Below are 13,176 nucleotides of genomic sequence, written 5' to 3'. Positions count from 1 at the left end.
CTTATTGTAATCTATAAGAATAGGAACAGAATGTTTGCTTAAATTACCTGCACTTTAAATATTTCATTGTCTGCTAAAACTTAAATAATAATATATGTGCCCATTGACATAATTGTCTTCACTACTTAATTAAATGGAGATATAATGCAATAACAGAATCCTAGTTTGTTACCCTGTTTTAATATCTGTTATTTCAGATGCTTTGTTCCAGCAGGGGCCTTCTGAATATTCATCATTCAAAGCAATAAATGTATATTTAAACACTAGCTTTCCAGTAACACTGAGGAATAATTTAATTTGTTTTAAGTCGATTATTAATATTATGAAGTCATGGAATTTTGCTTTTTACCTAACAACACTGAGATTATTGTATGCACAAAGATGGAAAGATTCGGCATTTCCCACAATGATGGAATAGTTGGTGAAGATGATGGAACTTGCTGAGATGATAAAATGACATATTTGATCAAAGAAAAGATAATATATACATTTATTACTCACTGGAAACCTTTTAGCCTTTTTGCATGAAACAGAAAAAAATGAACATGATTTATGGTTTTGATTAGACAAAGTAGATTATATAAAGAAGAGTTATGTTGTAACTGTTGAATAAAAGGTAAATTTATAACTGTATTTATAATTGCTATAAAGATCAGAAGCTACTTCTTTGCATCTTTTTTCTTTCTTTTCTATTTTTCTTTTTCCTTTCTTGCACTTAGCTTTCTCTTTGATTTCTTCTTTTTCTTATATTATATTAGTTAGTTGGGTTTTTCAAAAAACGTGTTTAATAAAATTATTCAAAAAATACCTATTAAGTGGGAAATGGTTTTCATTCCCAACATATAGATGATAAGATTGATATAGCATAGCTTGATCCAAATCATGCAATGAATTTATATGAAGATGAGAATTTGAAGATTGCAATTTCTGCTTTGCACCATATATTTTTTTATCAAAGGTCTATTTTTATAATTATTTTGTATGTTGGGGCATCTCTATTACACTTGTTCAGAGTTGCTTATTCTTTGATTTCTGGTAGAAAATTAGTGTGAGATGATAAACTATTAAAACTAAAACCTTTATATGTTAAAAGAAATTTATAGTGAATTGGAAAAATGTATACCATCTAGCCATTACTGTTAAAATGGAAAAAATTAATCATTCTGTGCATTTTCGTAACTCTTATTAATCAAATGGCTACTAAAATAATTCCTTGTTTTAGAGCACTTTTTGATAAACAAATATTTTGAATAATAAAATCTATTATCCTTAGTCCACATACATATTTTAACAGTTAATCTAGATTTAATTGGCAATGCAAATGCTACTCTAGAAAGGTAAAAAGTGAACTAGATTTCTTGAGTAATTTTAGCAGTTTAAAAATACTTCTTTAAAATTATTTATTTATTTATAAAATTTATTGGCCACCCATCTTACCACAAGGTAACTTATGGTAACTTGCATCTGTACATATCACAATAGATGTCATGTATGAATTTTTACTGCATTTGAATAATTGTGCCTAAAGTACTATAAGAATATTGATCGATTGATTGACTGATTGTATGCCACCATGTCTGTTGTCATTTGGTGACCACATAGATAAGACTTTCTCCAGGACGGCATTTCTACAGCTTCACCTTTTAGTCTCCAGTAATAGAATCATCACTATTATAGTGAAGACCACCCATTTTGCTGCAGGATGTCCTTTTCTTCTCTTTCCTCCCATCCTTGCCAAAATTCTGCTTCTAATTATGTTGATAATCTTTTTAGTTTCCCTATTGGTTTCCTGTTTCACAATGGCAAAAATGTCTTTTTCTTCATTTACAGTTTAAAAAGTGGTTTAATGGTTGATCATGTATGATTATTTTAACAGAATAACATACTGTTCCCCTTGTGACTGAGTTTTTAAATATGCTAATATAGTAATATGATTTTAAAAATACAAAAAAAATCCTAATAAAAATACCATAGGCAGCAATGAACAACTAAACTCTATAAGTATTCCCTTTGCAGGAGGGATCAACATTAAATACATCAGATTTCCCCTCCCAAGTCTTAATTATATTTCAGAAATGAAAGAACATTAGGCCTGATCTGGCCTTTAGGGGAATGCTTTTCCAGCGAAGGGAGGCAGGTACTGAGAAGGATCTATGCTGCTAATAGGTGACATTCTCTAGGGATAGAGATCCAGATAAACTCTTGCTTTCTAGATTCTAACAAACAAGCAAAAACTACTGAGAGTGAGTAGTCTAGAAGATATCTGGGTTGTAAGCTATGTAGGCCTTTAAAGGTGACAAAGAGATTTTTCAATTGCACTCAGAAACAAACAACTAATACCGTTTCCCCAAAAATAAGACCTCCCGGATAATAAGCCCAATTGGGCTTTTGAGCGCATGCACTAAAGTAAGCCCTCCCCTGAAAATAAGCCCTCCCCCAAAATATTGCAACACAGCAGCGGCCATGAGGTGACCACACTTGCTGCCTCCTGCAGCTCAAAAATAATAAGACCTCCCCGAAAATAAGGCCAAGCACTTATTTCGGGGGTCAAAAGAAAATAAGACTCTGTCTTGTTTTCGGGGAAACACACTAGTATTATTTTGAGTAGCATGGGCCATAACTCCTGGAGTCACTGCATTTTGGACCAATTAAAGCTTCCACAGGGTCTTCAGGGATTTAGTGTAAATGAGACATGACCAAGGTTTAAGTGATACTGAGCAGAGCATCTCATCTATAAAAGTTCACAATGGAGACCGAAGATAGAGTTGTGGAAAAGCACTCCTCACCACATGTTTTTGATTACTGTTATTTATTAATCAAGTAAAAATTAAACAAAAAAGCATACTGATCATTAATAAATATCAATTCGGTTTTTAGCATTCCTCTTTCCCATCTTAAAACAATGAACAACAACTGCATTTGGAGCCTATCCACGTGATTATACCTGTTCAGTACATTTTGTTCCTTCCCTATATAGAGACTGAGTCATATACACATTCAATTCTGAATTCACTATATTTGCAGTTTCTAAATATCCATCTCCCTCAAACCATCAGCAGTACTGTGAATCAATTTCACATAACATACATTTACCTTGTATGGTAAACTAAAATCTCACTAAATATCAGTTATAATTTTCTTATAGGCCTAAACTCAGAAATTCTGGAGACAAAACAAAACAAAACATTTCAATATTATAACTGAAATAAACAGCTACGGTAATAATATTGTCTGTCATAATATACTAGCAAATCAACTGCAGCTGTTAAAACTCTAATGGGCCATTTTCAATTCAAATTTTAGATTAAAATCTTCTTTAGGATACTATTTCTTATTTCAATTCAACAATTTCTGCTCTTCCTCTTAACTTTATATCCAGAAGACACTATCCAGCATGCTTCTTCTTTGAAAATATTTCTTTATTTTGTCTTGTACACTTTTTGTAGATATAAAATTTAATTATTAAATCAAAATAAAAGTAAAATTGTAATTCTGTATCTATTACTTCAAGGTTGGACAACCTTTCACCTTCCTGTTTTTTTAATTCTTTTTGAAGACTACATTGTTCAGCAATCTACATTATTTGTTGAAAGCTATATAATATAGGTAATTACAGCATAATAAACATACAATTAATACAATTAAATAGGGGCTATTTAATCTTCCAAAAGATGTAATAGAGACTATTGGGAAAAACATTCCTTTTATTTTAGAATAGTTTTACAGTGCCCCTTTAAATCACTAAGCCAATATTATAGCATATATTTAATAGAAATGATGTAAGAACTTTCCTCTAAAACTGATCTAATTTTTTGCATAAGAATTCAAGATGCCATCAATAAGAACTAGGTGCAAAAAAAAGCAACTCAATAAAGAGATAGAACTGCAGAAGACATCTATGCGCAAAATACAAAAAAGGAGCTAACATAGAAATATACCATTTTTTTCTTAAGTGTTCTAATTTTAACTGTTTGCATATATCAAAAAACACAATTTGTTATTCATATTTTAGGCACACTGATATATATTATGAGTTTGAATCCCTATTTTCACTGTGTGCTACTTACAAAAGACACACACACACACACTTAAATGAAACTGAGGCTAAAAATAAACACAGTAAAAACAGTGATTGGATTTTAAAAGGCCACGAGAGCCACACTGAAGAATTCATTAGATGGTTATTATAAAAAGACTTTAAATAAACAATTTGCAATGATTTATTTAAACATGAAAAAAAATCTGAAAAAAAAATCAGGCTCCACCTGGCACCAAGAGTATCAGTTTGTATCAGGCAACTCTTGGGAAGAAATTCTGGGGAAATGATTATGCAAGCTTTCTCTCCTCCCCATGAAATGTGTAGCAAACTTTTTTAAAAAACAAGGAAAGTGTAACAAACAAATTAACAGAGCCAGATCAATTCCAGGGAAGACCAGTAGGTAGACTGCTGCACAAGAACAGAACATCACTGGCTGTCCAACCTATACCTCAATTCATTCAAACATATTATTAATAAAATACAACCCATACTGGACAATGACATTGCACTTTCTCAGGCAGGACTGTACTTGCATGCAGATAAACATCCATCCTGAAGCTGATTTTCACAAGTAATCAGAAACAGGGAAATAATACTGATGAGGTAACCAGACCCTGCACACTCTGCAGATGCCTACTTGCCCCCTCATTTATAGTAACAGCATCATCACAAGTCTCAGTAACTTCACACATAGGGTTAGCAGTGCCTTCCCACGCTCTTTCTCCACCTGCCTAGAAATGCCCTTTTGAATGCTACATAAGACAATTCGCACAAAATAATTAATAGTCATTGATTTCACACCAGACTCAAAAGAAAAGTAATATCAGCATTTCGACCTGTGATTTTAATCTTTATGACAGATTTTGGAGTAACTCTCTCTGAAACCAATGAAAAGTCCACAACTTGAATGAGACTGCTGAGCTCACCTACATTTAAAAGGTTTCAGGCTATCTCAAAGGCCACAATAATACTCATTATAATTATTGATAGAGCCTGTGTAATCTGACCTATATGTCACCCCTCTTCGCTCCCAAGTCTAACTTAAATCATATATTAGTCTATGCATCCGATGAAGTGAGTTGTAGTTCACAAAAACGTTGTAGTAGAAAACGGCCCTACAAGACTCCGGGTTTCGGGACTACCATACACTTAATTCTTCTTAGAGGATTTTGAGGTATAAAATCATGATTGATTCTGGCATTTGACGGTCTGCTGGAAGTGGGGCATAAACCTCTACCTAATCCGTTATTTGCACCGGCACCAACCACCGTCGCGTAGTATCGAGGGAGCCCGCTGACGACTTCTGTGACATTTGCTGGTTCTATAAAGTACTTCCATCCCCTGGCGTCGGCACAAAAAAATGTCTTTAAAAGTGTTCAAAAGTCGGCTCTGCTTGAAGCCATCGGCCTGAGGCGGGTAAGCGGGTGTAAACTGACTGGGCAGATGCCGCCCATCAACGACAGCTTTTATAGCAAGCCTTGCCCGGTTTTTTTTTGTGGGCACCCTGATCTTTTGGACTGATAAGCCGCGGCAAGAAAGTATGGATGTCAGTGCGCGAGCCCCGGTGCTTGAGCAACAGCTGGGAACGAAGGGCTAAGCGCTCGTCGGTACCGACGCGGCGCATCACAAGCTTCCCCTCCCGCCAAATCCCAACTGCCTCCAAAGCCTCCCTCCTTTCTCCCCCCCCCCCCCGCAGCGCCTCGCGCCTTTTTTATGCGCGCGTGCTCTGGAAGGGGGTCGCCCAACGACTCCCCTCCCCGGACTTTGCTCAGCCGCTTCTCTCCCCGCTCCCCCCCCCGCTCTCCCTTCCTTCCTCTTCCCGCTCGATGGTTTCAGTCGCGTCCGATCCGCTTCGCGCTCTAAATTGAGTCGCTTGGCCGTCGCGCCCGCTTTTACCTCAGAGGCTTTCCGGGTTTCGCCTCGACTTCGCGTTGCCCCACAGGGAATCGCCCTAATGCCTCAAGAAACCGGACCCACCGCTACTTGTCAGCATTACCAAACTAATCCCCGCCAGGGGGACGCTACCCTGCGGTTGCTCTTGGTGGGCGGGTTGTGACTATAGAGTGCGCCGGAGGCCAGCGCTAGAGTTGGCTACCGCCTGATAACAATAGAGTTTCTCTTTTTCCCTTGGTCTAGAGTAGACTAACCGCAGCCGGGAATCAGAGAGTTGCAAGTCTGGACGCTAGAGTGGCAAAGCAATGGGTATTTTTGAGGCCTTTGGACTATGGTTTCGTACCTTTCGGTGCCTTTTTATCGCGACCACTAAGTCTGCATACATAGGATTGTATCCTGATTCTACTTAAGTGTATTCAGAAGTGACTTCAAATAAACAACTTTAGGATTGCAATCTTGGCCTGTATCTCGCAAGAGCAGAGTATTAGTTTTAAAAAAAAACATTTACGGACGCAGCGACCAAGCGAAAAAAATAAAACAGTTCAAACATAGGTGTGCATTTAAAAAAGCTTGCTCAATTCTACGTAACTTCAGATTTTACCGGCTGCGAATTTTAAAAGTTGAGAGCGGATCAGGACATCTTCCTCTTCTGTGCAATGGAAGGAAGTGAAAGGAAGAAAAATTTGGACCTGAAGATCTGTTCTTATTTTCGCTTAGAATTCAAGATATTTTATGTTTTCACAAGAAATGACTGAAGGGGGGAAGCTTTGGGATTGCACATACATATGAAATGTTGAGAATTTGTGCACAGTCACAAAATGATTGCCTGCTCACCAATTAACCACTCTGTTGGGTGGGGCTAGTAAAAAAAAACCCTCAGCTTACAGGACACTAGAAATAGTTCCTCATCGTGATGAAATTATATCCATTGGGTCATGAAGAATTGGAATGGACTGAACCAAATAACAAAATGGAGAGATTGCTCAATGCCTTTTATTAACCTAAGTTATCTTGGCATTTTTTCTCACCAGTCACTAGTTTTATATCTATGATATTTATATGGGTTTTAGCTGCATTCCTCTAAATATATTAGAGGCTGGTACCATTGTTTTGCAGCATGCCTAAGAACCATATAATTTTAAACAAAATGCCTGCTTTGCCTTATTAGAGATAAAAGAATGATAGCCTCAATCTATCTATCCTTAACATGGTATAGTATATGGTGCAATTAAAAATCAAGCTCTTGCATGTGCTGTATCCTCCTTGCCTAATGTCCCAATGGTGCCTTTTTAAAGAGGCAACTGGACTTTCTGTTTTTGTTTGAAGACATTTCACTTCTCATCCAAGAAACTTCTTCAGTTCTGACTGGATGATGAGATATGGAAGGATTTACTGATATATTCCTTGCAGAAGGCTGGTCATTTCCATTCTTTTAGAGAGTCCTTGAGGCCACTTGGAGGATAACTGTGGTCAGGGTCACTGAGTAATGCAGATGGGCGTATGGAATGACGATGTTGGTTCATTTATTGTTCTCTGTGTAGTTTGTTATAGAGGAGTTCCTGTAGGGTCTTTCTGGAGATTTGGTGAAGGCCCACTTGGGATAACAACACGCTCTAAGGGCTTCCTTGAGGTGTTTTAGTTCTTTTTCCTTACCATCTTTGCTGGTAGGCAGGCCTTCAGCTCAGTGATGTAGGGCTTTGATGACTCCCGTTTTCTACTCCAATGGGTGGTGAAAATCAAACTGTAAACATTGATTCATGTGCGGGTTTTTCTGTAAACTACAATGTTAAGGCTTCTATCTTCCTTAATGTGTACTGCACAGCCCAGGAAGACTAAACTATTTTGCTTAAGATCTTCCAGTGTGAATTTGATATTTCTGTCCAGTGTTTGGTGAATGCTTCCAATTCCTGTGTTTTGATCTTAACCAAAGTATTGTCCATAAACCAATACCAGTATGTCAGTTGAACAGCCCTCTCGACAGAGGGGGGGGGCTGCAACCTCATCTATCTCCAGTCTATAACAGTCCTTTCAACAGTTCCAAGAAGGTTCCATACCAATTCCTGACAGATAAACCTCCAAGTGGCCCCAAGGACTCTCTAAAAGAATGCAAATGACCAGCTGTCTGCAAAGATTATAAATCCTTCCATTCCCCACCATCCAGTCTGAGCTGAAGCTTCTTGGATGAGAAGCAAAACGTCTTCAAAAAAACCCCTGAAGTCCAGTTGCCTCTTGAAAAAGCAGCTTTTGGACAATCATAACCTGGATGACTGAGATTCTCCATAGGCACTCCTTGCCTGATGTTTCAAGATCTTATTGCCTTACAATAGGGCAGTGATGGCGAACCTATGGCACACGTGCCACAGGTGGCACGCGGAGCCATTTGTCAGGGCACGTGAGGCGCTGCCCTGTCAGCTGGCCAGCGCGCTGGCCAGCTGAGTTCACCCTTTTAAAAAGCCATTTTTCGCCCTCCCCAGGCTCCAGAGGCTTTATAGGACCCTGGGGAGGGCGAAAACAGCCTCCCCCGCACACCCTCATGTAAAAATGGGGGGGGAAGCGCCTGTAGTGCACGCATGCGCTCTGGGGCACGCGCATTGCATTATGGGTGCGGCACGCCCGCACACGACCCCCCTCTGCTCCCCCCACTTATAGCACGCGAGCCAAAAAAGGTTCGCCATCGCTGCAATAGGGTATCTCTGAAGCACATTGCCCCCAAAGTTCAGTTTCAATAGTTCATTCTAGGCTGGTGGCCTTATTTATCGCCAGCAGTGATGGAAATCTGAATGCACTTTGTAGACATGAGTGTCATGAGGGATATGGGCTGCAAAAATCCAGCAGGCCACTAGGTGATCAAAAATTCTTGATTACTTTCCTGTGGTTGTCTGAACTTCAGCCTGAGTGACTGAAATTTCTGCTTTTCTTCCTAGCTCTTAATGCATGCCAGAGGACTTGCTCTGCAGGAGTGTAGAACAACTAATAGCGAGGACAAATGACAGTATATTTTTGTTCTTAGTAAGACTCAGAATACAAACTTGGTTACCTTTAGGACATTTTTAGGACAGTTCTTTTTTCTCTAGGGGCTACTTAGTAATACGTTTGATGCAAAATATACTTTCTTTTTGAGTTAGCATTTATTAGTTTCTTTTTTAAGCTTTGGGGGTTGTCCTGCTTCTTTTTCTTAATTTTTTAAAAATAATTATAGTAATTCTCTTCAAGAACTTTGCCAAAAATCAATTAGTGTTTCAAATAAGTCCTATAATGATTGGAATTAGGCTAAGATCAGTAAAATGCAAATAATATTCAATCACAGAAACTCACTAGATTATTTGGCCAACACCTCATCATTCAATTTACTATATAGTGTACAGAATTAATTGGACAAGGGAATATTATATGTGTAGACCACCAACAGGAGTTAAAGTTGGTAACATCCAACAGGCTTTGGAAAAAAAACATGGGATAAAATATTAATGATATAATAAAAACAGACAGGCATCATTATTTATTAACACAAGACAAGAAAGACACAATCAATGCATTAATGGAACACTGTCCAGCCAGATGTTAAATTTTTTTTAAAAGTATATCTAAAACCTAATTTCAAATAAATAAAAAAGACTTTTTACATAATTACAGTTGTGATTTGAATCTGACAAATGGTAAACGTATTGACATCAACAAAAGCAAAAAAGGATTAAAGACAATGATCTATTGTTCTTACAATCATATCTCCATCACAGTTAAGCTTGGCCCATCATTGCTAAACTGCACAATAAAAAATTGAAAAGCAAACCTATTTAACTAAAAAAAGCCTATCTTTGAAAAAAAAAAGTGAAATATGGTTTTGTAGTTTTGTGTTGAGGGTAGTAAGTTCATTTTCAGGAATAAGTGTTCTAATTGCTTCATATTAATATATATTTAGTAATGATGTGAATTCAGAGGGTTTTTTGTTAATGAAACTGCACTCATGAGATATTTATGGCAGAAGAATATAGGAAGGCAATTCTATCACTGTCAACACTCCATAAGCTTCTGAAAAGCAAAACATGAAAGAAACATGTTATGAGAATTACAGGGTATTCACAGAGCTCCCCCACTTCCATTGTTCTTGGAATTTAATTTTGAGCTTACGAAAACAGGAGTCCTTCCATTTGCAGAATGAATACTTTGATCCAAGCCACTGTATTTAAATTAAGTATTACCTGAGCTAATAAGTAAATCCAAAAAGCCAAGGCTGAAAATGCTGGCTTTAACCTCTTTGGATATATGAAAAAGTATTACCATACAATGATTACGTGGAATGGGGTGGGGTGGGGGGGAGGAGAACAAGCTAACTCCAGAACCTATGGAGAACTAATCCTTATTGTATTCCACAAAGAATCTTTAATGTCTGATGGAGAACACAGAATAGCACACCCAAAGCCACACTGAACAAATCAGTGTTAGAACCCCCATAAAGAGAGCACTGATTCTACAATCATTCCTTTGGAATCTCAGCCATGTGTATAAATTATTGGAAGGCAAATATGTGTGGCACTGAAGAGATCTCAGGGCTAAAGATTAACAATGAAATCCTTGGTGTATTAATTATAAATCTTTGGAGAAAGTATATTAAAATCTCACATTAACAGGGAAGAAATAAAATATTTAACAATTAAATCAAGGAGAAAAATGATATATTTGAAGTCAATGTTGAAAACAAAACTTGAAGTATTTCAGATTAGAAGATCTGTAATATTTTCAAATGTTTTTCTAGACTGCACATAGTAAATCTACCATATTACATGTAATAAGAATCTAAACATAAGCGTAGAAAATACTGCTACAACCTTGGGTAGAGAACCATGCTCTGTTTTCATTCAGTAGGACATTAAAAGTGTATTTTTATAAGAATTGAGACCTCTTAAGAGCCACATTGGAGTGAATAAATAAAGGCTGGAGTACACAGAACATTTATTTGCTGAAGGCCTTCTGTTCCCATGTGGAGTGCCAGCAACTGCTTTATCTGTGTTCGTTTTCCAAACTATTGCAAATTACAAGTTAAAAACAACTTCAGCATGGGGTGCATTTTAATTACATAGCAGCACCACACTGTGGAAATACTGATAATGCAAAATATTCAAATCGTCTCCATTAACAACCAGTAGTTAATATTTCAACAATTTGAAGTAATGAACCTCCCTCCACCCTGTACTGCTTTTGCCATAATTCTTCAATTCAAGATATATTGAACATATGTATAAGAAGGTAATTGTGAATATTTTGTTAATATATGTAAAAGTTTTCTGTCTAAATATCTATACGTCAAGCCATTAAAAAAACAAGCTTTTGAAAGTTTGTACAGAAAGGTTTTCAAGTATACATTTGGAATTTGTTTTAAGGAATAAGTTGCCAGAGCTACACTTAATATAGCTGCTGTAGCTGAGGATTTAATCCAGGTTTATATTTATATCTCTCTTAAAAATGTCTAAAAACACTAACTTTGTTACAGGGAGGGTAAACAGACATTATTAAAATATTCTAAGTATTTACACAATAGGCCACAAATGACCCAAGCAAGTTTGTCACCATTTCTAGTATCTGCTTTCTGTGTTATTTCAACAAACTTCTTAAGGAGAAACAAGAAGATTCTAAAGTGTAATCAGAAAAAAATAAGAATGGTTTAAATAGAAATATTGTTTTTCCTACCAGCTTATTGGAGATGGGGTTGCAGACCATTTTCAAACAATGGCTATTCCAGCACATTTTAAGGCATCTATTGTCATCAATTCTTTGAAGGCTGAAACTGATCAGCTATTTTGAATGGGATAATCACAATTTGCCAATCTTTCAAAACAATTAGTAGGCTGTTTCTGATTCAAAGACATCCTGCAAAAGCCCATGATTTGCAGTACAGTAATGAATCCCACCCAGAAAGTAGCACATCAAAGTAATGGTAGGAATTTTCTTTTAAATGAATTCTTACTGTGCACCAATCAAACAAAATATGTCTAAGATCATAAATGGAGTGATTCTAGTTAACACATGTTTGCTTATAAAAAACATTTTAGTAGGCTATACAAATTCTATTCAACATTCCAAAGTCACAGAATTGCTTCTTGCTTTTTAAAACGCTTGTAACGCTGATGAGAGTCAGCCTCTTTATAAACATGTGCATTGAAAACGTACATTTCTACATGCTATGTCATCATACCTGACCAGCAACAAAATAAGAGAAACCTAATAGTCTAATTGCATTCCTCACTTTAATTGCCTAACCATAATTTATTAAAGGACTTTGTTAAATTCTTATTTGAATCAGTTTTCTAAATAAATGAATTATGCATACTAATATTTACATATGTTTTAAATAGAGGCAAATTCTTTTTAAGTTCATGAGATAAGCTATATGAATAAGTGATTCTTCTGTTGAATATTGAGTGTGGTCATGGCACAATTTTAAGTAAACGTGATCCCTTTCAACACAGTACTACAGAATTAAGCTAACAGTTTTAAAGTACACTGTTTACAGACGGTATACATAGGACTTACATAACCAGGTTCTTACAGATTTGTATTTTAACTAAATAAATCATCCCTCATAGAATTCTAAATCAGTGTTAGAAAAAGTACAAATATATACAGTAATTGAAAATGTTAACACTACAATAAAGGCCCTAATAATTGCTGTTCGTTTTTCATAAGGGCCTATTTTTCATTGCCTGTAAAGCTATCATCTTACAATACAAATGTAGTTCCCTGGTTGCCATCTTTTGTCTTTTAATCAGTCCAGCTTGCTGTCAGTCCAGTAAGATGGAGAGAAAAGAAGTCAAACAGCATTGTCCAGTTTCACAACTACCATTGCTAACAAGCTTCTCTTGTTTCCACAGTCATTCCTGGTCCTTGCGCAGTTTGTAGGATAGTTTCAGACCCGCACTTCCAAATTACATGTTGTATGCTACATATATAGGATCCAGTTGATCAGCCAAGAAACTGTCACGGAGATGCATCCGCTGCTTCTCTCCTCTGGAATTGATGGGTATCACCCCAGGATCAACTACCACCACGACTCCTACGATCAGATAATGTTCTTCCAGGACCACATTGGTAACCAGAGGGACTAAATCAAGAGCTTCTTGCTCACAGCCACACAATTCCACAACCACTACAAGTAAATTGGTCCATGTGAATACAGCACTAAAGGAAAAATAAGAAATCCAGAGTTTATAACACACACTTTATAGGAATGAGCAGATTATTATTTTATA

General features: G+C 36.7%; 2 protein-coding genes across 6 annotated transcripts in view; both read right to left on the bottom strand.

Annotated features, from left to right (window-relative positions):
• ATF1 (activating transcription factor 1) overlaps window positions 1-6,146 on the bottom strand; it is a 35,033-nt gene extending 28,887 nt beyond the window's left edge. For 2 of the 3 annotated variants that reach the window (XM_081934561.1, XM_081934564.1), the window contains exon 1: window positions 5,936-6,146. The gene's annotated coding sequence lies outside the window, so the exon portion shown is untranslated. The remainder of the gene's footprint in view (window positions 1-5,935) is intronic. The other variant, XM_081934563.1, reaches the window with a different exon arrangement.
• Window positions 6,147-9,416: 3,270 nt separating this feature from the next.
• The window catches only part of DIP2B (disco interacting protein 2 homolog B), a 195,804-nt gene continuing 192,044 nt past the window's right edge, over window positions 9,417-13,176 (bottom strand). For all 3 annotated transcript variants that reach the window (XM_081934084.1, XM_081934085.1, XM_081934086.1), the window contains one exon: window positions 9,417-13,105. In XM_081934084.1, the coding sequence (XP_081790210.1) occupies window positions 12,853-13,105 (253 nt within the window). In that variant the 3' untranslated portion in view covers window positions 9,417-12,852. The remainder of the gene's footprint in view (window positions 13,106-13,176) is intronic.

This window comes from Natrix helvetica (assembly GCF_964273705.1).
Source record: "Natrix helvetica genome assembly, chromosome: 1".
Lineage (NCBI taxonomy): Eukaryota > Metazoa > Chordata > Lepidosauria > Squamata > Natricidae > Natrix > Natrix helvetica.
Note: the sequence above shows the minus strand (reverse complement) of the source record. Positions and strands in the feature narration are given on the sequence as shown.